Source organism: Globicephala melas, chromosome 16 (genome assembly GCF_963455315.2).
Source record: "Globicephala melas chromosome 16, mGloMel1.2, whole genome shotgun sequence".
NCBI classification, from domain to species: Eukaryota; Metazoa; Chordata; class Mammalia; order Artiodactyla; family Delphinidae; genus Globicephala; species Globicephala melas.
In genome coordinates this window covers 9,248,893-9,273,471 of record NC_083329.1, presented here as the reverse complement: position 1 = coordinate 9,273,471, position 24,579 = coordinate 9,248,893, and the positions used below count along the sequence as shown (strand labels likewise).

Here is a 24,579-nt window from a genome sequence, read left to right as displayed (position 1 = left end):
ACCTGGGTTGTCAGACCAGGACTGGGCCCCAGTGCGCTCTGTGGCCCTGAACCAGTTGGTGAGCCTCTCTGAGCCTCAGTTTTTCCATCTGTGACAAGAGGCTAATAGCAGCGAGTTTGCACGTTGCTGTGAGGACAGTAAGTGCCGTGCAGAGAGCCTAGCACACAGTAGGTGTACAATCAATGAAAGCTGCTGGGAGGTGACCTTCACTTGTGCCTCTTGTTACCTGATGAGACTCTCCCAACATCTCTCTTCAGACAGCGGGTCCAGGTCCCATTTTACAGATGTGGAAAATGGAGCCTGGGAAGCTGGGAGAGTTGCCTGTACATCTGGGAGCCTGGGAGCTCGTTGCCTGTATATCTCAAGTAACAGCTTACTTGGCAGAGGGGCCCGTGCTCTCTCCCGTCACTTGTCCTTGGGACAGGATTAGGAGTTCATCTGCTGGCCCTGCCCTGTGGGTCCCCCACATGTGGTTTCCCTGGAACCAAATGGGGACCCCTTTCCAGAGACATCTCTCAGTGATAGAAGAAGGTCATCCCATGGGTGTCCAGACTGGGGACATCGGGTGTTTACAGGAATGTAAACACCCATTGCTGATGTCTTTGTTCTTGTGGCCAACCCATACACTTGGATTTAATTTCCGTAAAAATGAGATTTTTAGAATGCATTAAGCAGTAAGGATTTTTTCCCCCGTTAGATTTATTTCTTGATGTCCTTGGGTAGTGGCTTAAACACAGAATGAATTGCTTGACGTTTGGTCACTATAAATACAGTTTATTCCTGTCCAGAAGTCTGAGGCAGAATTGAGCATGTTCTCAGTGGTTCCAGTTGAGTATAAAGTGTTCAGGACTGCCTGATACCCGTGCCTACTTCTCAGAGACGGCCAGCAGTTGACTTCCCGTCAGTTAAAGCCTGTTCTCAGACCATGTGTCCCGATTTTGATTGAGAAAATACTGTCACCTGAGTCTACTGAGTGTGGTTTGGAGAGACAGCCCCCGCTCCCTCCTTACGTATTCCAGAAGGGCGTGTTAAAAGAATTATTCCATAGGGGTAGAAGTGTCTGGGAGTATGAGGAACATTTTTCTCTACCATAAGAACTTGGACCACTTTTGTAAGAAGTATATTAATCTAGTGACGTTGGCCCATGGAAAATAGATGCTCTTTTCTGTAGCTCACCAGACCGAGGGTGGTCCATTTACCTGAACCCAGTTGGGTTTCTGTGGGTTTCTTGCTGGTGAGATGCTTGATTGGCCCTTAGCACATTGGAAACTGCTGATATATAGAAAGAGAAGACAGCAGCTGTGTATCCAATTTGTTCTTTTTTCTGCTCATATGTTTCAGCTGCAGGTAACCTAGCCCAGTGTTTCTGGTAGCATGGTCTTAAACTGTTGCTAACACAAAATGAAATCACTTGGAATGAAAAAAACTCATACTGAGAGGATGAAAAACGTCATGAAATATGATGGGGGTGATTTCTGGTCGCTCCTGTGAGCAGCTTCACTCGACGTTTCCCTTCAGCCTGAGGGCCGGCAAAGCCAGCCTTCCAGGCACTGCTGTGCGGTTTCCTGTCTCATTAGTCAGAAAACGTTAGAAACGAGGGAAACTCCACAGGGGCTGGGGTGTCAGACCCCTTATTGTTTTCCTTCCACACACTTCTGGTGGAACTGAATTCGGTTGTGTCCTCCTGGCGGGGGCGGATCTGACCAGGTCACTGGTTGTGAGGTGCAGCAGCCCTGGATTCACCACTAAACCAGGGTGGATAGAACCTGAGCGTTCCATCTGTATGGCTTTCCAAGGGCTGCAGGGCACAGGGATGGATTTAATTTGTGTGTATAACAGATACTGGGTATGGTCCAGTATCTGGCCTTGTGGGATTAGGGGGACCCTATATAAAGAAGGAAGGATGTGTCTGGGTAACATGGGAACAAGGATCATACAAATGGCAAGCTTTGGGACTGGAGGAGGTCCTAGAAACAGGCTCCCCTGGGAGGGAAACGGTGTTAATCTTCAGTGTGTGATTCCTCCAGGAGTCCTGGCCCATAAAGGAAGATGCCTGGGTTGTCGCAGCATCAGTGGGAGAAGGAATCAGGTCTGGGGCAACTGTATGGTTGGTGAACGGCCTGATAGCATAGCTGCCTTTTCTCCTTCTGTGTCCGGAAACCACCCACCCCGGCCATTTAACCAGGTGATACCCGAAACCCGCAAGAACAGTCTGAAGGGCAGTGACAAAGGGCTGGCACGTGGGTTTCAGCTTATTTGCCAGTTTCAAGAATTCGTGGTTTTCGTCTGCAGCCTGTGTTGAGGTCTGAGGCCATGTCTTGACCCAGGGGGAAGGAGAGGCCGGTCGGTGCTGGTGGCGCCTCCTGTGGGGAGTGGAGTAAGGGCACGTATCAAGTGCCTTCCTTTTGTTTGCCATCCTGAACTTGAGACCCGCCCCTTGTCAGATTTGGATGGGGCGGCACCGGGCTGAGGCTGCTCTCTGCCCCACCTGGCGCCACGTGGCCCCGTCACCCCCCAGGCACCCAGCCTGTGTCCACGCTCCATGACCTTGGTCCATGACCTGATCTCGGCTTTTGGACCCTACCCCTGCGCCTTCTCACTGCTTCCCACCTGGTTTCCGGGGACCAAAGCGATCCTGCTTTGGTCCAAGACATAGCAGCTTCCCCTGATCCTGGCAGCAGCGGGTTGGACACCAGGAGGATTGTGAGCCTGGCTGAGCGACAAGACCCCCAGCCCCTGGCTGCAAGGCCAGAAGGACCCCAGGCATGAGGTCTGCAGGCCTGATCCCGGCGACAGTGCCCCAGGGGTCCCCGCAGGGACCAAGATTTGAGGGAGTGGATCGAGAGTTTGGACGTTGGTCCCGTGCTGTCTGAGTCGTGGCTGCTTCACATCTTAATTTGTGATTCTGGTGGCTTTTTGGTTCCTCTAAAGTAGCAAGTGGGAGGTTATGTGGGAGAAACAAAGCTTAATCTAAGTCTGATCTTAAAATATCATCAAGAGACAAACCTATTAATTTCAGTTAAAAACAATTCTTGGTTGTAAGAGAAAACCAGGGTGTGTACCTTGAATTGCATTAACATGCAGATACTCTGGTAGTAATTCAAATGGATTCTTAAGTCATCATGTTTCTTTATTGAAAACACCAGGTGGCCAGGATGACCGGAGATAGTGAATTACTGTATCTGGTGGTAACCATTTGCATTTCCTTAGAAAGCTCCTTATTTTGTTTATTTTTCATCCCCTTCCTTGTTTTACAAAGGACATTAGGCAGCTTAAAGATCATTAATTCCTGCACTGGTCGTATTTTGTTTCTGCCCAGTATGATAAAGTTAGTTTTAATTCATTTTCTCTTGCACTTCAGAGAGTTGGTTTATCTTGGGTCAGAATTGAATCTCATTCTGGGAAACGATTTGGCCAAATCTTATTTAGATCCTCAATTTTTTCATCATCAGAGGGACCAGGATGAGTTGGACGGTGTCTAGGGTTCTTTCCATTTTGAAACGTTATTTAATTTTTTTCAAAGAATACATTATTTTACTTAACTGTGACAGGAACAGGTTTTTTAAAAATCCTCTTCAGAATTTTGTGTTTTTGAACTTTCTCGATAAATGTAAATACTGAGTCTTGGTGTCTAGGTATAATTTTCTGTTTACTTCCTGAGAAGTTTCCCATTTGACAAGTAGAACCTTGAAAACATCTCAGACATCAGAGATTAACGCCTACGTGGGAGAGGCTCTGCCCTGTGGTCTGGAGGCCCTCTTCTGAGAGGTCAGCCTGCCTGCTCCTGAGGGCTTTAAACTTGTGTTCTGCTCAAATGTCCTGTCACCGAAGATCCTGGCATCCCACTTGACAGGTGGGCGTGTCCCTGGGGTCTGGTACTCCCCTCTGACCAGCAGTGGTCATTCTGGGTCCCATGTGAGAGTTAGCCCAGATACTCAAGGCCAGGCAGGGGTAGTGACACCCACGCAGCAGACGCTCGCTTCCAGGACAGCCTAAACCACTTAATTCATCGTGCATGTGTACAACTAACAGGTCCTAACTCGGTGACCTCCAGTCCTATCCATTAAGCTTCCACCTGCGTTTTCTAAGCTGTCACAAGTTCATTGCCTCGGAGGCCACAGTAGGGTAAGCATGCCTGTTCCCGTGATTGAGGAGAGAAATTCTGCTCAAGCACCTTCGGGTCACCCCCTTCCCAGTTACCATTGGTTCTTTCATCTCCTCTGCTTCCATCTACAAGATAAGTCCTCACCGATCCTTTCCCACATCTCTCTCTTTCTTCTACACTGTGGTGTTCTGTTCACGGCTCCATCTCTTCTCATAAATTTCCCAAAGGAAAAGCAGTTGCCCTCCGCCCATTACACCCCCACTGCTTCACGTCCAGTTGGACTCTAGTAACCAGGGTGGAGGTTTGCCTTGGCAACCACGACGGGCCAGGAGGTTAATGAATAGGACTGAGAGTGTGATTGGTTTGACATTTCTTCTGCAGTAGCACTAGATTGACAACCCGCTGCACTGGTTGGCGACGCTCCTAATGCTGCACTTTGGGTGTGTTGGAAATGGCTGAGCATTTGTGCGAAGGGAGGAAGAGTCAGCACAGACCTCTCCTCCCTCCCAGGAGGCTTGTGACTGTCCAGTGTCGGTCGTGGGGGCAGGGAATCACACCACTCACCGAGGGGCTTATCGGCACAGGTGGATGTCGTCAGTGATCCAGTTTTCGATTTTCCCGCTGACGCTGTAACTCCAACGTACTGCTTACCTTTTGGCACCCAGAAACTAGCTCGTTGAAGGTGATGTTGGTTGAGAGCTCTGGTAGGCCTTAAGCTCTGTGTGAATTATATCCTTTCAAACACAGCTAACCAATGTCCCCTAAGTTGAAATGTGGAAAGTCTTACAAAAATGATCAGATCTGTGGTTACTCAAAACTGGGAAAACATAGAGTAGAATTCAACATTGTTCACCGTCAGGCTTTTATTTTGGAAGTGGAACCTGCTGGAAGATGACCTTGGTTCTTATGCGCTGTGCCTAAATGCCTCTGCGGCTGATAAATGGCAGTGATAAACGGGCACCAGACGTGCTTGACTCCAGGGCCTGGGAGCTGGGGAGGCGTCCGCCATTAGACCCTTTGTCAGCCGGTGCAGGTGCAGAATGATAGATTTCTGTAGAGTGTATCCGGCATTTCCCCATTCATTAGTCTTAGCATTTTCTCATACTTTTGGTGTTCTTTGTTTCAAAACCATACAACTGACCCGTTCATGAGAGGATGAGTGCAATTCTCTTTGTCATAAGATTAATGTTAACTTTTTAAAATTAAAAACCATTCCACAGAGAGAAGCTGCTCACCCAACAGACGTCACCATCTCCAAAACAGCCTTGTATTCCCGCATCGGGACGGCCGAGGTAGAGAAACCCACAGGCCTTCTGTTCCAGCAGCCTGACCTGGACTCCGCCCTCCAGATCGCCAGGGCAGAGGTACTGTGGCGTGTGTGTGGCTCAGAGAAGGCAAGGCCAGCTCTGGGTGCCCTGGGAAAAGCTCCGGGTTCTGCCATTTGTAAATAAATGTATGTACCCACGTCCCACAAAGCCAGCATCTCTGGACACAGACTTTCTCCTCTGACCACTGCAGGCAGAGACAGGCGGCAAACCGTGGGTTTTGATCTTGGACACTATTGGGGTTTTTTGGGGTTTTTTTTGTTTTTTTTGTGTGTGTGGTACACGGGCCTCTCACTGTTGTGGCCTCTCCCGTTGTGGAGCACAGGCTCCGGACGCACAGGCTCAGCAGCCATGGCTCACGGGCCTAGCCACTCCGCCGCATGTGGGATCTTCCCGGACCGGGGCACGAACCCGTGTCCCCTGCATCGGCAGGCGGACTCTCAACCACTGCGCCACCGGGGAAGCCCGACACTGTTGTTTAATGAGTTTTTAGGGCCTCGTTCGAGTTATAACAAAAAAGCACATGCCTTTTAGTTGCTCTCTGTGGACATTGTGAAAGTCTCACGTTTGGCTTATTTCTATCTCATGCTTGGGGAAATTCTCTAAATACAATTATTTGGTGTAGCAGGTTTTAATTCCATATTTATTTAGTGTTTCCTTGTCTTGGTGTATGAATTGCTCAGATCTGAATTGACTCAGCTGGGACTAACCTCCTTCCTCTTCTTCTCCCTGATACTAGATCATAACCAAGGAGAGAGAGGTCTCGGACTGGAAAGATAAATATGAAGAAAGCAGGCGGGAAGTGATGGAAATGAGGTCAGTTGTGATGCTCGGGCTTCCTGGTACCTGGGGGATGCTTACCTGTGGTTTGATAACAGCTGGAGCTGGTGTGGCCCATGAACAGTGTCCTCTGTAGAAGTTACCCGTTATTCCACAAGGTTTGTATTTTCACAGAAGTATTCTTAGTGTATTACTATTACTGAAATACCACGAGTCACATAATGCAATCAAATAAATATATGTACAAGGAAAAACACACCTCCTTCCCACTCAGCCTCTGGTTCCACACCCTTCAGGTACCTACTGTGCACCATTTCTGGTGTATCCTTCCCAGAATTTTCCATTTCTGATCCCAAATGTGTTAAGGTATCTATGTAGCCTCCATTTTTCTTCAGAAGTGGAGTGTAGAAATGTACATTACCCTATACTCTTTTTTAACTTAGCGTAACTTGGACAGATGTTTATACATCTTGACCTATTTGTTCAACAGGTGCTTGACAGTCCTTTTAAGGGTCTAACATAATTAATTTCACCAGTCTCAATTGATAAACATTGAGTGTGTCTCCCAAATGTCGCCTGAGTGATTTATTTTCATTTGCTGCCTATTGTCATAGAAGTATGACAGCTACCACACGGTAAGTACCTGCCGTGTGCCAAGCACTGTGCCTTTGGCTGGAGACACACAGCCTGTTTCTCCCCACAGCTGTCGAGGGGATGGTCAGCCCCGCTTGAAGGCGCAGAGAGGTTAGGTGACTTGACGGAGGCCCTGGAGCTTCTAGTTAACGAGAACATGGATTTGAATCCACCTCTCTGACTCTGAAAGCCAAGCTCTTTCCACTGTACCCAGCAGCCTGCCTCTTGCTTTCACTCCTCACGTGCCTTTTCCCCTTTATTTCCTTTCTCAATTCATCATCTTCTTAGAAACTAAGAAACCATCTCTGGGGCTAGAATTTACCCTTGGGATGTGACTTTTAAAACTATATTGTAAAAAAAAAAAAAAAACAAAAACTATATTGTAAGTGGCATTTTTAAAGCAATTTTGACCCAAACCTCTGCTCTGACCGTCCCGGATTAGCACATCTTGTCCAGGTTCTAGATGCTGCGGGTCTAAGAACTGCGCGTGGCGGGGTGGAGGGGGCATAGTTCATTCTCCACACACCTGCCCTTCTTCAGCACGAGCTGAGGCAATTGCAGGAGAAGATATGGATTCGACCACAATCATTTTAACAAGACAGAAGGTCCGGCACTGTGCCAAGAATACATAATCAGCTTCATTTTAAAGTCTCAAAGTGTGGGAATAGGAGAATGAATGCATTTCTAAACATTGGTTGAAGAATTTGTACATTTTTAGTACACTTCATTGCAGTAGTGCTGTGAGCTAATTATCAAAATCATATTCCTGGCTACCGTTTTAAGTAATAAGCAAACGTTTAGGTGATCATCTCCCATTTTCTAGGTCAAATAGCATCTTCCTGAAAACTCTTCTGTTAGTTCCATCTTTCTGCTGACAGCTTTTGTGATCACTTCTGGAGCTTAATCTTAGCGCTATTTCACATTCAAACTGAGGCCCTGTAGTTGCATTATTTTAAAATCTCTTTTATCTTTTTTTTTTTTTTTTTTTGGCTAAGGGGAAGTTGGGGAGGGAACCGGGTGGCTTTGGTTTTTTGCCTGCACTCAAGGTGGAGGCAGGACATACGGGGAGGCTGGAAGTTCTTGTCTCTGATTCCTTTTGCTTTCCTGGGAGAAATTGTACCTCTGGGGGCTCCAGGGAGTGCTGTTTGGTAACTGGTGTGGTGGGATTTCAAGTGTCTCCGGCTGGCACAGAGGCACTAGTTTTTGGTGCCCTAAACGTCAGCCTCTGGAGCCAGACCAGGTGGAAGTCAGGCTCTGCTTTGTAGCTGCTTCTGAGTCTGTTTCTTTTTCTTTCTTTCTTTTTAAATTGTGATACAGTTGTTTTACAATGTTGTGTTAGTTTCTACTGTCCAGCGGAGTCAAGTAGAGTTCCCTGTGCTACACAGCAGGTTCTCTGAATCTGTTTCTTAACTCTGTGTCTAACTTTCCTCATCTGTAAAATGGGGGTAAGTCACAATGCCTGGAGGCAGTGGAGCCGAAGGGTTATAACAAAGACTCCAGAGTTGATACCTGGGTTTGAATCCTAGCTCTGCCACTTTGTAGCCCTGGGATCCTGGAAAGGTTCCTGAATGACCCTGTATAGCAATTCTAGGGAGACCACTTCTTTGGCCCCCAGTCTCCTAGCACTTCTGAAAGGACACGTCCCTTACTTGCTGTGGTCCCGCCTCTGCCCTCAGTGGTGGTGGGTTTAGATGGGGCAGCCTCAGAGATCCATCATCTGTGATTCAGGGGTGCCAGGAGGGGTTGTTTAAGCACAGAAAACATGAAGTGTCTCTGTGTAGGATTCAGAGAGAGAATGCAAGTGCACTCATGTTGTGGCTGCCTTTCTTGTGGGTCTGCCCTTGGGTGAGGCAGTGACCTTGGGGCCAAGGTCAAGAAGCCAGGGACAGACACCCAGCAGCTGCAAGGCCTTTAGCCTTTGCAAGAGTGTGTTCTGCTGTCACTGTCGCTTTTAGCTTCATTTAATTCCCACCCCCCAGGCCCGAAAGTCAAGGTCTAAGGTAATCCTCACTGGACCAGGGAGTAAGCTGAACCCTCAGCGTCCAGTACTGACTTGGCCAAATCACACAGCTCGGAGAGGCAGGGTCAGCTGCAATCAGGTCCTAGATCTGTTGGAGGTTAGTAGCTCTTGGTTCTCTTGTGGATTGGATAATGTAGGTGAAACCCTCAAGTCTTTTTTGAGAGTTTCCTTTAATCTTATAAACAAGGGATCTTAGTGCTTTTGTGCAGCTTCTCTTCATTGAGCCTACCCAAGAAGGTCTACTGTTTCGTTTCCTGCCACTCCCCCACTCAACAACACAGGTGACTAAGAAGTGGTCCCTGGACCTTGAGGAGCTTCCACTCAAGTACTATGATGTATGTTTTGGAAGAAGAGTCAGATAAAATGTTATGGGGTTCTAAGGAGAAATCAGGGAAGGCTTCCTGGAGGAGGTAGCATTTGAATTGGCCCTTGAGAAACAGACTATGACAGGTGGAAAGAGAGAGGGGAAGTGAACAACATGGGCAAGGCCATAGAGGTGAGAAAGCTCAGGGCAGACAAGAAATCATTTGTTCTCACTGAACCACTGTGTTCACGAGATGGCATGGAAGGAGGTAAGACTGATGAAGATCAGGCCCAGGTGACAGAAGGCTTCGACTGTCAGGCTGAAGGTTTGGCCTTATTTTTTTTCTCAGTGGGCAGAGGGGAGACACAGAAGGTTTTGTATAAGGGAGTGATTTGATCAGAGTCTTGCACTAGGAAAATGAACCTATTTGGGTGTACAAGAAGAGGGCTGAGGTTGGAGGGGTCCCTAGTAGTCTGTGACCCATAAGACTTGTCCTCTTAGACGGTGGTCAGGCTGTTGATATCCAGCACATGGGCTCCCGCGTGAAATTAAAAACTATTCTGTGGTCACAGTTCCAACCTATTTTCACTTCTCTTACAGGAAAATAGTGGCCGAGTATGAGAAGACCATCGCCCAGATGATAGGTGGGTATCCTCACTGGTGGGGGGCTCAGGCCTGCCCTGAGATTTCTGAACTATGGGGAGGGCTTTGAAAGTAGAGACTCAGAGTGTGTTCCTCTCAGGCTCCTCTTAGAGCATGAAGCCCTTTAGGGAGGGACCAGAGCATCCCAGAAGGTGGCTCTGCCCCAGATCAGTGAGTCTGGGGACCTCCTGGAAACACCTGTCAGCGTGTGTGTCCCTTAGCATGAATTATTCATGCCTGTGGGAAGCCGTGGCTGTCACTTCAATGGCCACCATTTGACCCAGCCAGGATGGCCCACCTCATGGGGAAAGAGATTTGGGTTGGTTACTAGGATATTTGGGTGATTTTTTTGCTCATGGGAGAGAATCAGATCTCTATAATGAAATCTCTAAACCCTAATTTAGTTTAGACACAAGTGAAAAAATACCTGACTCGGCCTTTACACAGAGGTCTAGAACAAGGACAGTAGAACACGTGGCAGTCCAGCTGCCTGTCCCTATTGACTGGTCACAACACTATTTCTCACTGAGGTTGGACACTGCCTCAGAATCCATCTTAACACAGCATCCCTGGCAGCCAGTACTGACAGATTACTTTGGTCTACAATAAAAGAAGGCCTCATGTTACAAGTCATACACACCTGGCTCTTTTTTTTTTTTTTTTTTTTTTTTTTGCGGTACGCGGGCCTCTCACTGTCGTGGCCTCTCCTGTTGCGGCGCACAGGCTCCAGACGCGCAGGCTCAGCGGCCATGGCTCACGGGCCCAGTCTCTCCGCGGCATGTGGGATCTTCCCGGACCGGGGCATGAACCCGTGTCCCCCACATCAGCAGGCGGACTCTCAACCACCGCGCCACCAGGGAAGCCCTCTTTTTTTTTTTTTTTTAAAGAAAAAGTGAGAAAAGGCCTTTTGCAGAACTTCCAAGCCCAAGTCTTTTCACTGATGATCATCATTGAAAAATGCTGTTATAACTCAGGGTGCGAGGTGTGGGATCTTTGTTTATTTATTTATTTGCTTAGGTCCATGATAGCAGTTTTTTAAAAAACCTTTTACTCCAAAGGACATAAGCTTACTGCAAACCACAGCTTGATGCTGTTTTAGCAGGTGACCCCTCGTCATCTCAAACGTTTGGATATGTCACACCACACCTCTAGCTTTTGCCCCAAGGTAAATATGACCACAGCCTTGGGAACAGTGAAGAAGCTTCCATTCAAAAGAACTTTAATTTTGGTTTATTATAATAAAGACCATTTCTCCCAGAGCTCAAGGGAAGCCTATTGGGGTTTTTTAAAGGATCAGCCTCATGGTGTATGCTTTCTATCAAATGAAACCTCTGTTAAATTGGTATAACATATGGATACATATGGATGAGATAAAAAAAAAAAAACCCTTGGAACTGAAACTGCTGCTGAAAATGGTCAGAAGGAAGGATTTATATCTTCCAATACACATTGTTTGGCAACCTTTCCGCATCCTGGAGTCTTGGGACGTGAAAATGTCACTCAAACCTACATGGCTCATCTGGAAACATCCTTCTGCGTCTCAGTCATCCATTTTTATTTTTTACTTTTGACAATGACGTTTAGGCCAGTGTTGAAGAGCCTTTGTCCTGACGGCAGGCCGCCCAGAGCAACCAGATGTTCTGGCTCGGCTGGCGGTTTGATAGAAGCAGACATTCCCTCTTGAAAACTGACAGAGCCAGAGTCTCTAGTTGACATAGTGGCCTGTCCTTGTGGTGACAGAAAGAGTATTGGACTTTGATGCTTTCCACGCTGCAGGTGACAGTAGTTAGAACAGTGTTTTCAATTCAGACACAGTCTGAGGAGCGTGTGGAACCCTGACTCCAGGGATTAAGGCCACACATGCCACCCCCCTATCCCCACCCCCTCCAGGAGACCTGGCGTGTTTGGCCTGAGAGCCCCTCTCTTCAAGAGCTGTGAAATTTTCCCTCAGCGTTTTCCTGTTTTGGGGGTGTTTAAGCACTCTGCGGGTGGCTCTGCGAGACCCCCTCCCCAGCGTCCCTGGCTGGAAGCAGTGCTGTCACTTGGGGTGGCGCCTCATGGTGTGTCTGTTCCTCATCGCCCCCTCCCCATCCTCACTTCCTGTCCCGTTCATCACCCACCTTCCCAGAGCTGTTCTCATCCGAGAGGTGGCATGTCTGTGGGTGTCATCCATCAGTCACTTGCAGGTCGCCGATTAGGGCCACTGTCAGTTTCAGGGTCCTTGTGTCCTTGCCGAGGATGGTGTGGGGCTGCGGCATGGCTGGAGCTCACTGTAGCTCTGGGCGGGACCTGCCTTCTTTTGAGGCAGGAAACACACCCATATGTCTCATCTGGATCCCGTATTTTTCTTCTCATTTCCGCTCACCCACCCACCATTCCTCATGGAAAGGGAAACTCAGGCCCAGAGAGCTTGCCGTTCAGGGCCCAGAGTGAATGTAATAGCATTTTGAAGTTAAAACCAGCTTCTACCCAACTTCCACTAGCCTTGACTCCAGCCTGGCTCCCTGACCTCTGTTTAACCTTCACACATGCTCCACGTTGGTGTGACATCTGTCTTGTCATCACAGTCCGTTCTCACCATATGTTACTAAAGAGAATATGTTTCATTAAGTTCAAATATTGACTATTGAGAATTCAGAACAAAAAGGGATTTCTGTGCTTTCTGCATTCCAGGTTGTTGCGATTGATTTTTTTTTTCCTGCTTTCCTAACAACTGCCCTGATTATCTGTTTTGCTTCCATTTTCCGTTGCTTCTTGCCCTTTGCTTGCAAAACAAACAGGCAAGCCTGGTAAGTAAATGCTTTTTCACCTAATTTGACACCCGCCCACTGCAACCCTTATTTGTTTGTTTGTTTTTCTATTTTTGTTACTTTTGCTTTTGTGTTTTGGCTGCATTCCCCACATGGTTTAATAGTGTTTCCGCCTGAAAAAGCCAGAACATCTCCAGGGCCGTTGTTTTATTGTTGTGTCTATAGAACATCTTGGGTCTTGAGCTGATTTCCTGCTTTGAAGCACCTAGCAGCATTTGTAAGTTACAAAAAAAAAAAAAAAAGATGTGTGAAGCATTCTCTCCTCCTCCAGCATTCTCTCCTCCTCCCTCTCTCCCCGGGAACAGGGAAATTCTATTTTTACAAGGGTTATGGGGGGAGGAAAGGAAGCTGAGGCGGGCTAATCTCAGATCCAGGAAATCAGATGGACTCTGTTTGATAAATGGCTCCTTTACCAAGCCAAGTGAAATGTATACATGGCGTAGAACCAGCCCAGAATGTGCATCGTACAGCTTGCCGAGAACTAAGGAAGCAGCTAAAATTCAAAGAATAAAAACAAGCATTTGGTTACTGGTGGAACTTTGTAACGCCCTTTCTTTTAGGAGTCTAGACGTAGCAAACAGATTGCTGGCGGTTCTGTTCTTGCCATATGTTAAAAAGCTCCCCCTTCGTGGGTCACTGGGACTTGACATCATACCAGCTGGGGGGAGGCAATGATGCTGCTGATAACGGGTCACTGATGCTGGCTTCTTACTATGTGTTGAGGGCTTTATATTTAATCTTCTCCCAAATGCCATAAGAGAAATACTGGGATCCCCTGTTTCAGGTGTGGAGGACAGAGCTGAAAACCTCTGCCCAAGGTCACACAGCTGGGAAGTCTCAGAGCCAGGTCTGGAATGTGGACTCTCAGACTCTGGCTCCTGGGTCTTCACCTCTGCCCTGGTAGCAAGATCTCTGAGAGGCAGGGTATGAGGACCTCAGGCATCTTCCGGGCCTGTGGTTCTCCAAACGTGGTCCCGGGACCAGCTGCCTCAGCATCGCTGGGGACCTTGTCACAGATGCAGATCCTCGGCCCCACCCCAGACTGACTGAATCGGACCCTGCTGGGTGGGCACAGCCATCTGTGTGTGAGAAGCCCCTCATTTTGGAAATGAGGCCCTGGGACCTCGAGGGAGGACTTACGAGCAAGCTTATGGTCAGGGCTGGAGCCGAAACCAGAATGTGGTCCCCTGTTCCGTGCTCTTCCCTCCTCCCCCACCCGAGAACATGCCTGACGTCAGGATACAGAAAGATGCCCATCTATCGGGAATCTAAGGGAAAAGAACCCAAAGCAACATCTCCCCACTTTTTTTTTTTTTTTTTTTGCGGTACGCGGGCCTCTCACTGCTGTGGCCTCTCCCGTTGCGGAGCACAGGCTCCGGACGCGCAGGCTCAGTGGCCATGGCTCACGGGCCCAGCCGCTCCGCGGCATGTGGGATCCTCCCGGACGGGGGCACGAACCCATGTCCCCTGCATCAGCAGGCGGACTCTCAACCGCTGCGCCACCAGGGAAGCGCCCTCTCCCCACTTTTAAGGGAGCTACATCCTTCCAGGTCCATCCCTAAGGGGCTCACGTGGAGATGCAGTTATGAGCACAGCCTTGGGTTTGGATCTGGATCTGCTGCGTCCTCAGTGAACAAGTGACTCGACTTCTCCTGTCGGAGGGATACTAGAAATCTGCCGCAAGGCTGTGCTCATTCATTCACTGCCCAGCTGCACGGCGCGTATTGAGGTGCTGTGAGTCCGGCACTGTCCTAGTTCTGGGACAGAGCAGTGGACAGAACAGACTCAGGACCCTGCTCCCAGGGAGTGTGCCTTCTACACACACACACGTGCACACCCACACGTCTGATTTCACGATACGGAGTGGCCACCACTGGGCCCCTCAGAGGAGGCGTTTCCCAAACGGGCTCAGGGACGGTGCCTCTGAACGAGGCGAGAAGCTCCAGGCTGGCGTTCCCAGCAGAGGCGCAGCAGTGCTGAGAGCAGAGCATGTGGGCAGGGGTTTGGATTTTATTCCAGGGCAGAGGGAAGCCCCTGGGGTGGGGTGACCTGGTTTGGACTTCCTGGAAGTGGCTTAGGAGCATTGAATCAAGATAACAGTTGGTCCGGTGCCCGACATGTGCAAGAGCCCGGTACACTGGCCGCTGCTCTTACCATGGCTGTGTCATCATTTACAGCTGCTGTCCATCCTGCGGCCCAGGCACCCCTCCCAGCTGACCTGGGGCCAAGGAAGGACAGGAGCTCGGAGTGGGGCTTCCCCTCACCCCCGCCACTCTCTGCTGTCAGCAAAGTTCCAGACGGTTCAGAGCAAGTGGTTCCTTGCCCACCCAGACCAATGATGGATTGGCATACAAAGCATAGAGAGCGCTGTGCGGTCGAGGGGCTTTTCTATAGAGTGGCCAGAGAAAGCCGTTCCCATCAATATGAGGGATTTTCACGGGGTTCCAGGCATATTCGCCTGCAGTGGCCCACCAAGCAGTCCATTTCACCAGGATCAGCCACTCTGAACTGGGCCAGAATTTAATTCTTTTGTGCATAACTGGGAAACTCACTTTGACAGAAATAGCTCCCTTTTCCTGGGAGTTAAGATACTTGCTGTATGAAAGGAAATGTCCATTTTTGTGTGGAGTAGAATTTCAGGGCCATGATTATGTGGGCTTTGGGTTCATGGGATGTTTTAAGGACGAGGAAACCGTTTTTCTTAAAACGGTTAATAATAACACTTAAGCTTAAGCTTAATAATAACACTTAAGAAGGGAGATTCCCTCCCTCACAGCTCAATCTACGGCACCTTTTAATCTGGACCAACACAAAATTCAGTAGCAACGTTTTCTTTCTTACCTTATGGATCGGTCTGTGTGCTGTGGACAATCACATAGAATCACCAGGGTCTCCAGGGTTGCATTGATCAGGTTAAAGAATGCTGGCTCGTTTCCATCCCATCTAATGTTGCCCAGGCCCAGGTCTGGGATGCTGCGCCCGTGCGTTTTGTTCCTTTAGAGCTGGATGGGTTCGGGGGAGTGGGTCTGTCTCAACCAAAAGCCAAGGTCTGAGATTGCTCGCTAGTCAGGCTGAGTTGCATCTGAGGACTCAGCCAGCCCCAGAGACCAGGTCCAGAACCCATGGGCCCCATCATTTTGTTCCCGTGTCTCCTGCCAGAGGATGAACAGAGGGAGAAGTCAGTTTCCCACCAGACGGTCCAGCAGCTGGTCCTGGAGAAGGAGCAGGCCCTGGCCGACCTGAACTCGGTGGAGAAATCTCTGGCCGATCTCTTCAGGAGATACGAGAAGATGAAGGAGGTCCTGGAGGGCTTCCGCAAGGTGTGTTGAGGTTCGCGGGCAGAGCGGGAGGGACGCGTGGGACGGAGGAGGTGGGGCGGGCTGGGAGGATTGTGGGCCGCTCGGGAAGGCCGTCCCTGCAGGCCAGGGTGCTCGGACTTGGCTGTCCGGGGTTACACCCGCGTCCCAGGGCGCTTGGGGTTCCCAACCCTCCTCGGCATTTCTTCTGTGGCCTCGACCCCTGTCCTCTGTCGAGTCAGAATGAAGAGGTGCTGAAGAAGTGTGCGCAGGAGTACCTGTCCCGAGTAAAGAAGGAAGAGCAGAGGTACCAGGCGCTGAAGGTCCACGCGGAGGAGAAGCTGGACAGGTGATGCCCCCACCCCGGGTCTGCTCCCAAGGGCCCCCCAGCAGCCCCGGCCGAGGCAGGCTGGGAGCTCCTGGCACCCCTGCCGTCGGCTTGGGCAGGGTGGTTATTGTAGCTGTGCTTTTCAATACAGTTCAGGATGAGAGTGCACTCTCCATTCGCATCCATCTTGATAAATAAGGGATGCGTGTTGTAATTTCCGGGGTACCCCCTGGAAGTACCTCGGCATCACGAGCGTGGGGGTTCTCATGGGCTCCTGTGCTCCAGCCCCCATTAGAAAGAGCTGGAGCCAGGTGATGGGGTTCCCCCTACCCAAATTTGGGAGAAGGAAAGCGGGAGGCATCTGCGAGGAAGGGTGGTCATTTCTGAACCCCATCCCCGCGCCGTTCTTGCAGGGCCAACGCTGAGATCGCCCAGGTCCGGGGCAAGGCCCAGCAGGAACAGGCTGCGTACCAGGCAAGCCTGCGGAAGGAGCAGCTTCGAGTGGACGCTCTGGAAAGAACGCTGGAGCAGAAGGTAACAGGCCCAGGCGGGCCGGGCTGGCCAGACACTGAGACACACAGAGGCTAGGCTTCCCTATGCCCGTGGCAGCTCCAGGACAGCCCGCATGTCAGGCACTCCCGGGACAAGTTCATGCTTCATGAGCATGGCCTCGCTCTCCCTCTGGAAGATCCAGGTTACCGCAGCCCTGAGGCTGGCCTCTTTTCTGCCTTTCTGGGAATTGCCATTTTTCATTCCTTTTCAGCGTTCATTCGTCAGATATTTGCTCAGCACTTGCAGTGTGCCAGGCATAGTATTTTAATCCCTGCATCCAGCGAGTTTACCAGTAAGTGGATGGTACCCACCAGGCAGCCCCCTGCTGCAAAACATGGGCAGCGTCAGGGTCAGAAGGGCCCCCAGGTGTCCTCTCATTTTCGCGGATGGTGGGATCCTCCTGAGGTCCCTCAGCCTGTCCCCAGATTTCCCGATTTCCAGTCAAGTGCTTGGACCACCTTAAACACCGTCTCCCTGGGTGTCCAGATGAGAAGCCCCTTCCACCCAGGGGTGCTGTGAATCTGATTCTGAGTGAGTGTGCGCCAGGCAGGCTTCCTCCCTGGGTGTGTTTGCAGACATGCACCCCCATTCTGGTTGATTTACTGAGCCTTAGGATTCCCCAGGATGGGGTCATCTGAGGGCCCAGTGGCCGGGGGCAGCAGCACTTCACATGCATTGGGGTCCTGATGGGCGTTGGTGAGGACACTTTATAGGCAGGTAGCAGCAGGAGCCCAGGGTGTCTCCCAAATGGCCTCTGCTCCCCTAGAAGCACCCATCCAGGTTCCAGCACGGCTGGCTGGGGTCCCCAGGGGTTCTGGGCCAAGCAGTGCTAACCTCTGCAGTGGGCAGGTACCACCTCCCACATCACCTGCATGGTGTCAGGGAGAGATTCAGGTCCCTGCCCCTCCCTGCCATCCATCCTGACCCTCGGCAGGCCTGACCCTTCACCTCGGTTTCTAGGTTTGTAATGTCGGAGGACTGAACCAGTAGATCTTGAAGGTTTGAGATTGTTCCCTCTTGTTTCCATCAGGGTACGATGGTGTTTAAATTGCATCCTGATATTAGCTAAATCAATAGAGCTAAAACCAGGGTCAGGAGAGGTGCTTTTCAAGGCACCCGGCCTGTTCAGATGGTTACGGTCGCAAAGTGGAGGTGATTGATGCTAGGTTTTCTGGCAAGCTAAAAACAAGGAGAAAGCCAGTTGGATTTGCATTGTTTTGGATAACAGAAAAAATACAAATGTATCTGCAGACATAGTTTTGTCTTAAACTAAGACTCAGGAAGAAGGGGTTAAGCACATGAGTTCTTTGCTAAATGGCTCTAAGTGATATGGAGACGGTGGTCTCTGTTTTCAAGAGATCCAGAAGCATGATTTCCCCCCAGGGCAGCTCTCAGGTGACGGCGTTGGGCAGTTCACCCAGTCGGGACTTGATAAAGCGAGCTGGGACTTTTGCCCAGTGCGCTGAGCTCCTCGATGGGGCAGTTTCCTGGGCGGTGGGCTGATGGTGCCAGGACAGAGCTTGGAGAACCTCCAAGAACTGATAGCTAGTGGGTCTGCTAGTACCTCTCAGCATGCCTAATGCATAAAATAGCCAAGCTGTATAGGAGCCAGGCCGACCTGAATTTGCATTCCAGGTTTGCTACATCTGACCAACTGTGTGACCTTACGCACAGTGCTTAACCTCTCTGAGCCTCAGTTTCCTCACTGAAAAGTGGGGGGATAATAATGGCTACCTTTAAGGGACTGCAGTGAGCACAGAGTGCGACCACAGGGCCTAGGCTGGGTTTGCATGGTGCCCGGCATGTGGTAAGTGCTCCAATAAGATGAAAAATCACTGTTAGCAGCCCCAGCAGTGGCAGTAGTGGCGATAATAGTAATTTCAGGATTAGTGGCTGGTCCTGCAGCCCATGCAGAGCCCCATCTTCCAACCGGCATTTCAGTGCCTCAGGGAGCCGAAAACTCTAGACGGGCCAGGGCCGAGGCCAAGGGGATGTTCCAGGTGGGGCTCTCTCCCGGCGGGGCTGGTGGCAGGGCTGCAGCCAGGACCGAACCTCTCCCCTGCTAAGGAGGGCTGATTCCTCCCAGGCACCGGCTCAGTGATGAGTGGCACCTGGAGCCCAGCTGGGACACAGGGCATGTGGCTCCGGGCTGGAAGGTGTCTTAGGCCCCAGGGTTTCTGGGGAAGGGCCTCAGTACAGCCTCAGGGCACAGGCTTGTGATTGACTCGCCTTCCATGGGGACCTCGAGGAAAAGCTGGCTGCACAATGTTCTGGGGATACTGGAAAGATCTCGCCCCCTTGGAGAGGCCCCTTCAGGATTGGCTGCTGAGCCAGATGAGCATCAGGCCCAACATTTAGTGCATCTGAGAGCAGAGCCGCTGCTGTCCAGATGGAGGCATCGCCCCGTTGATCCCCGTCCCTGGAGAATGGACAGTGTTGTCGGATCACTGGTGCGAGATGACACGTAGTTGACTCCTCTTGACGGGGCTTCCGAGGACGGGCAAGGTGTGACTTGAGGAGCCCCTGAAGACGTCTTGCATCTGCCCTCACCTCTCTCCTCGGGCCCTGTATCCACAGCACCTCCTTACCTGGCATCCTCTGAATAATGCTAGGGATCCCATCCAGGTAGAATTGCTTATCCCCTCTGGTGGCATTTCTCAAAAAAAGCCACCATCCTTCTGTGCCCACATCCATGGAGACAAATAAATGGAAGAGAACCAATACTAGTTAAGCCTTTACTATGTGCTGTGCAGGGAACTTTATATTTCTTACCTCATTTAATTCTGAGAGAGACAGATGTTATTAACCACACATTTGAGATAAGGAAAATTGAGGCTCAGAGAGGTTGTGTAACTTGCCCAGGGTCACACAGCTACAGCTGGGATGTAGATTGTTTGGCTCCAGGTCATTTCTTTTGCTGCTTTGGATAAATTCAGGGGGACCAGGTGGCCCAAAGGACCCCTTCCTCTTAAAAAGCCCAGTGACCATTCTGATTGACTTGATTTCAAACAACCTCTTTTTTTGTCTTCATTTGCAGAATAAAGAGATAGAAGAACTCACCAAGATTTGTGATGAACTGATTGCCAAAATGGGGAAAAGCTAACTTTGAACCAAATGTTTGGACTTTGACCACTGCGTGCAATATGGCCGTCGGCACACTGCTGTCCCTCTGGTTATGTGGACAGGTTCTGTTTTCACTTTTTCGTATGCACTACTGTATTTTCTTTCTAAATAAAGTTGATTTGATTATATGCAGTACTAAGGACACTATCAGAATTTCTTGCTATTGGTTTGCATTTTCCTAGTATAATTCATAGCAAGTTGACCTCAGAGTTCCTGTATCAGGGAGATTGTCTGATTCTCTAATAAAAGACAAATCGCTGACCTTGGCCTTGCCCTTTGTACATGAGTTTCCAGGGTGAGCGGCTTTTGGATTTAATATGATCATGTACAGCTTGCAAAGGGACTCTTGCCTTAAGGAGTGTAAACTTGATCTGCATTTGCTGATTTGTTTAAAAAAAAAAAGAAAATGCATGTTTCAAATAAAATTCTCTATTGTAAATAAATTTTTTTCTTTGGATCTTGGCAATAAGTGTGGCTGTGATTTATTTTCTGGGAAAGGTTGGGTCTTTTCTCACCTTTGTTAAATCATATCAGATTTGGCCTTTCACTCTTCTCTGTCTGGGCTCATTTTTTTGTCCACAGATTTAAATAACATTTCCTTTGTTTATCGTGGCTGTGTTTGTAAGATGAAGCAATTGAGAAGTATTGACTTGCTACTTAAATAATTGAGTATGTTAAATTAACTTAAATTTTGTTTTTACAAATTCTCTTGGACTCTAGGGGGGCAAAATCTACTTCCCTTTATTGGCTCAAAGAGGTAGCAGGCTGTCACTCTTCCTGTTCATTCCTTTAGTCTGTGCAGATCAACCCTGAAATGTCCATTCCTCTCCAAAGGAATAGGAAACGGTGGCTATTCAGGTAATTAAGCCACTTTGGAGGTTAGGGATATGTCTGCCTTAGATTCCCTAACTGCTCCTAACTTTCCCAGGGACCCCAGCTTGAAGGGTGGGTGTATAAGGGCAGTGAAGGGGTAGGAGAGGTGTCCCAGTTTCCCAGGATGGCCGTAACAAACCACCACAAACTTCGCAGCTTAAACAACAGAAATTTACCCCCTCGTAGTTCTGGAGGCCAGAAGTCCAAAATCAAAGTGTAGGTGGGGTTTGTTCCCTCTGGAGGCTCTGAGAGTCTGTTCCATGCCTCCTGCGGCACCTGGCCGTGGCCGGCAATCCTTGATGTTCCCTGGCTTGTAGCTGCATCATGCCAATCTCTGTCTCCGTCTTCACGTGCGCTTCTCTTCTGTCTCACATCTGCCTCTCCGTTCTCTTATAAGGACACCGCTCTTTGGCTTTAGGGCTCATGCTGTATCCAGGATGAGCTCATCTCAAGATTCTCAATTACAACTGCAAATACCCTATTTCCAAATAAGGTCACATTCACAGGTAGTGGGATGTGGATGTATCTTTTGGGGAGGACACCTGTGGTGTGGGGTATTGGCTTGGAAAGCAGCCCCCAGTGCCTGATGGCCCTGGGCTTGAATGCCCCTCTCCTGCCCAGCCACAGTGGCTAAGGGATGCTCCCCTCCCACAGGCCCACCCCACCCCTAGCAGGGCAGGCCCTGTGCAGCCTCAGCTGGGTGGCAACGGGGTGGGGTGGGAGAGTCTCTTCTATAACGTACAAGGTAGGTGAAGCTCAGCTGTACCACGCAGGAGAGAGAGACACAGCCTGCCTTTCTGGGAGAAAATACCTGCCTCGCGTCCCGCTGTCACCCTCACTGGACACTGGGCAGGGACCCTAACCAGGGCAGGGCTGTGCCTCCTGCCACTGCCCAGCAACCTCTGCTTGGTCCAGCCTCTGGGTACACCTCCCAGGGCTCAGCTGCGGCCCCCTGCCCCCCATGCTCGCTCATCCAGACCAAACCCCCCTTCCACCCCGCCCCCAGATTCTGACCTCAGTTACCTTCTCATTCCTATCGCTCGAAAGCTTTAACATTTTTTATTAAGTAAAACATTTCCATCGCTAAAAATCTAGAAGTGCAGGTAAGAAAAAACCCTCATAATCTCCAAACCAAGAGATGCTATTAATGTTTTTTAAAATTAATTAATTTATTTTTGGCTGCATTGGGTCTTTGTTGCTGCGCGCGGCCTTTCTCTAGTTGTGGTGAGCGGGGGCTACTCTTCGTTGCGGTGCGCGGGCCTCCTGTGGCGGTGGCTTCTCCTGTTGTGGAGCACGGGCTCTAGGCGCACGGGCTTCAGTAGTTGTGGCACGCCGGCTCAGTAGTTGAGGCTCGCGGGCTGTAGAGCGCAGGCCCAGTAGTTGTGGCGCACGGGCTTAGTTGCTCTGCAGCATGTGGCATCTTCCCAGACCAGGGCTTGAACCCGTGTCCCCTGCATTGGCAGGTGGATTCTTAACCACTGCACCACCAGGGAAGCCCTATTAATGTTCTTATGCTTATATTTCTATGCCTTTTTCCCTCAGTGTATGAAAGACTTATTTTTATGAAAGTGGATTATTTGGAGTTATGTGGTGTCACACCGACACAGCCATCTGCAGGGCCCCTGCATAACGTTTTGTAAACCTTTTTTTCACCTAATACTATAATGTGGCTATCACGCTATGGTAACTCTTATATAAATAAATATCGCTGTTTGTCATCATTTTGAATGGCTCCATGTCTTCCATGGAACCAAAATGTACTTAACCAACTGCCCACTGATGGACATTTATATCGTGTCCAGTGTTTTGCTATCATTATGCACGCAGCTGCAGTGACTTTCTTTATGCACATATGTTTATGAATGTGAGTCTTTCCTTAGGTTAAATTCCTAAAGTGGATAACCTGGGTGAATGCTGTCACTGTCTTCCAGCCAAAGGCCGCCGTGAACACAACAGTGGTTGAACAAGTCGGGTTTATTGCTAGTTGCAGTGAGGAAGGATGCCCGCCAGGGGGAGCTGTGGGGCATCTCAGTAAGTGGGTCTTAGGAGGCCTGTAGATACACAGCATAGGATTTGGACTTGGGTGAGGTGAGTCTGGGGAAGGCTTACGGAAGCAGGGCTTTGCTCCGTTTTGGAGGTGACAGGCCCAGAGTGAGGGATGCCTGGCTCCCTGAGCAGCTCCTTTCACGTAATCCTTGCTCAGCAAAGCCTCTGTGCTTTCCAGGACATTCCACGTGAAAAATTGAGCGGGACAGGCAGTGTTCCGATGGGGGCGGGGGTGGAGATTGCGCATGTGCAGGCCATGTGGACAGGAGGAAGGATGTTTACACGTGAGCACCCGCGGGGTCTCCATTGGGGTCAGTGCTCTCTAGCTCTTTTTTTTTTTTTTTTTGTGGTACGCGGGCCTCTCACTGCTGTGGCCTCTCCCGTTGCGGAGCACAGGCTCCGGACGCGCAGGCGCAGCGGCCATGGCTCACGGGCCCAGCCGCTCCGCGGCATGTGGGATCTTCCCGGACCGAGGCACGAACCCGCGTTCCCTGCATCGGCAGGCGGACTCTCAACCACTGCGCCACCAGGTAAGCCCCTCTCTAGCTCATTTTATCCTTGAAATATTCTGGTGAATGGGAACTTTTTTTTTTTTTTTTTTTTTGCCGTACGTGGGCCTCTCACTGTTGTGGCCTCTCCCGTTGCGGAGCACAGGCCCCGGACGCGCAGGCTTAGCGGCCATGGCTCACAGGCCCAGCCGCTCCGCGGCCTGTGGGATCTTCCCGGACCGGGGCACGAACCCACGTCCCCTGCATTGGCAGGCGGACTCTCAACCAGTGCGCCACCAGGGAAGCCCGGGAACTATTTTCTATTTCCATTTTACAAGAGGGAAACAGAGGCTCAGAGAGGTTAACCCCAGGGACTTGGCTGAATCACTCAGCCAGGAGATTGGATCCTGGTTTCTTCAGTGACTGCAAGATCCTTTGCTTTCCCCAGGCTAACAGATTCCTTCCCAAGGAGGTCGGAGCAGAAAGTGGTGGGGAGAGAAGGCACAGGGGAGGGAATGCGCTCTGCTGCCTGCCGTGGTCCTCAGGTCCATTCTTTAATTCATCTGATTGGTGTCTCTGCCTTGAGTCTGGGCTGGCTTCACTATTGTTTTTACGGAGTATGAAAACCCTGCTCTTTGTTCAATGGATGGGAAGGGTGATGGGGCTGCCCCAGGTGTGCTCTGTTAGGCTGTCGTGAGCGGCTTTGCTCTTCCTGGCCTTTGTGTGTTTCCCTCAGCAGTCGGTGGACCCGTGGCACCTCCCCAGGCTGGTGGCCAGGCTTCTGGGTTCCCTGGAACAGCAATGGCAGAATCTGGAGAATTCACACGTTTTTCTTTTGAGCTTTTTAGGAGCTGGGAAAAGCAAGCTGGAGATCAAAAGTGGTAGGACTAGACAAAACCCCGACTCCTCAGCCCCTCCGAGCCCCGGGGGATCTGTTCCCTGCTCCCCTTCTGGCCTCCTGTCCCAGGTTCCCACCCTGTCGTGCAGACTGCGTGGGCATTCTTCACTGCAGCCCAGCATATGCTGTTCCCTCCACCTGGAACACCCACCCCTGGCCCATCATCGTATCTCTCAGCTAATTCATACCCCCTTGGCGCTCATCCTTGATATCACTTCCTACAGAGAACTCTCCCTGAAGCCCCAGGACTGGGTCGGTGTTTTAAAATGTAGGTTTTATTATAATTCGGGTAGGATAAGGCCAACAGATGAGGAGACAATTGCCACAGAAAACATAGTTTGCTACTCACAGTTCCC

At 50.1% G+C, this 24,579-nt stretch overlaps 1 protein-coding gene across 8 annotated transcripts in view; it reads left to right on the top strand.

The window, feature by feature from the left end:
• Window positions 1–20,381, top strand: part of LOC115843375 (transforming acidic coiled-coil-containing protein 2) — a 136,549-nt gene extending 116,168 nt beyond the window's left edge. For all 8 annotated transcript variants that reach the window (XM_070043817.1, XM_070043816.1, XM_070043815.1 and 5 more), the window contains 7 exons: window positions 5,326–5,469; window positions 6,170–6,246; window positions 9,768–9,811; window positions 15,779–15,939; window positions 16,158–16,264; window positions 16,657–16,777; window positions 19,833–20,381. In XM_070043817.1, the coding sequence (XP_069899918.1) occupies window positions 5,326–5,469; window positions 6,170–6,246; window positions 9,768–9,811; window positions 15,779–15,939; window positions 16,158–16,264; window positions 16,657–16,777; window positions 19,833–19,898 (720 nt within the window). In that variant the 3' untranslated portion in view covers window positions 19,899–20,381. The remainder of the gene's footprint in view (window positions 1–5,325; window positions 5,470–6,169; window positions 6,247–9,767; window positions 9,812–15,778; window positions 15,940–16,157; window positions 16,265–16,656; window positions 16,778–19,832) is intronic.
• The last annotated feature ends 4,198 nt before the right edge of the window (window positions 20,382–24,579 follow it).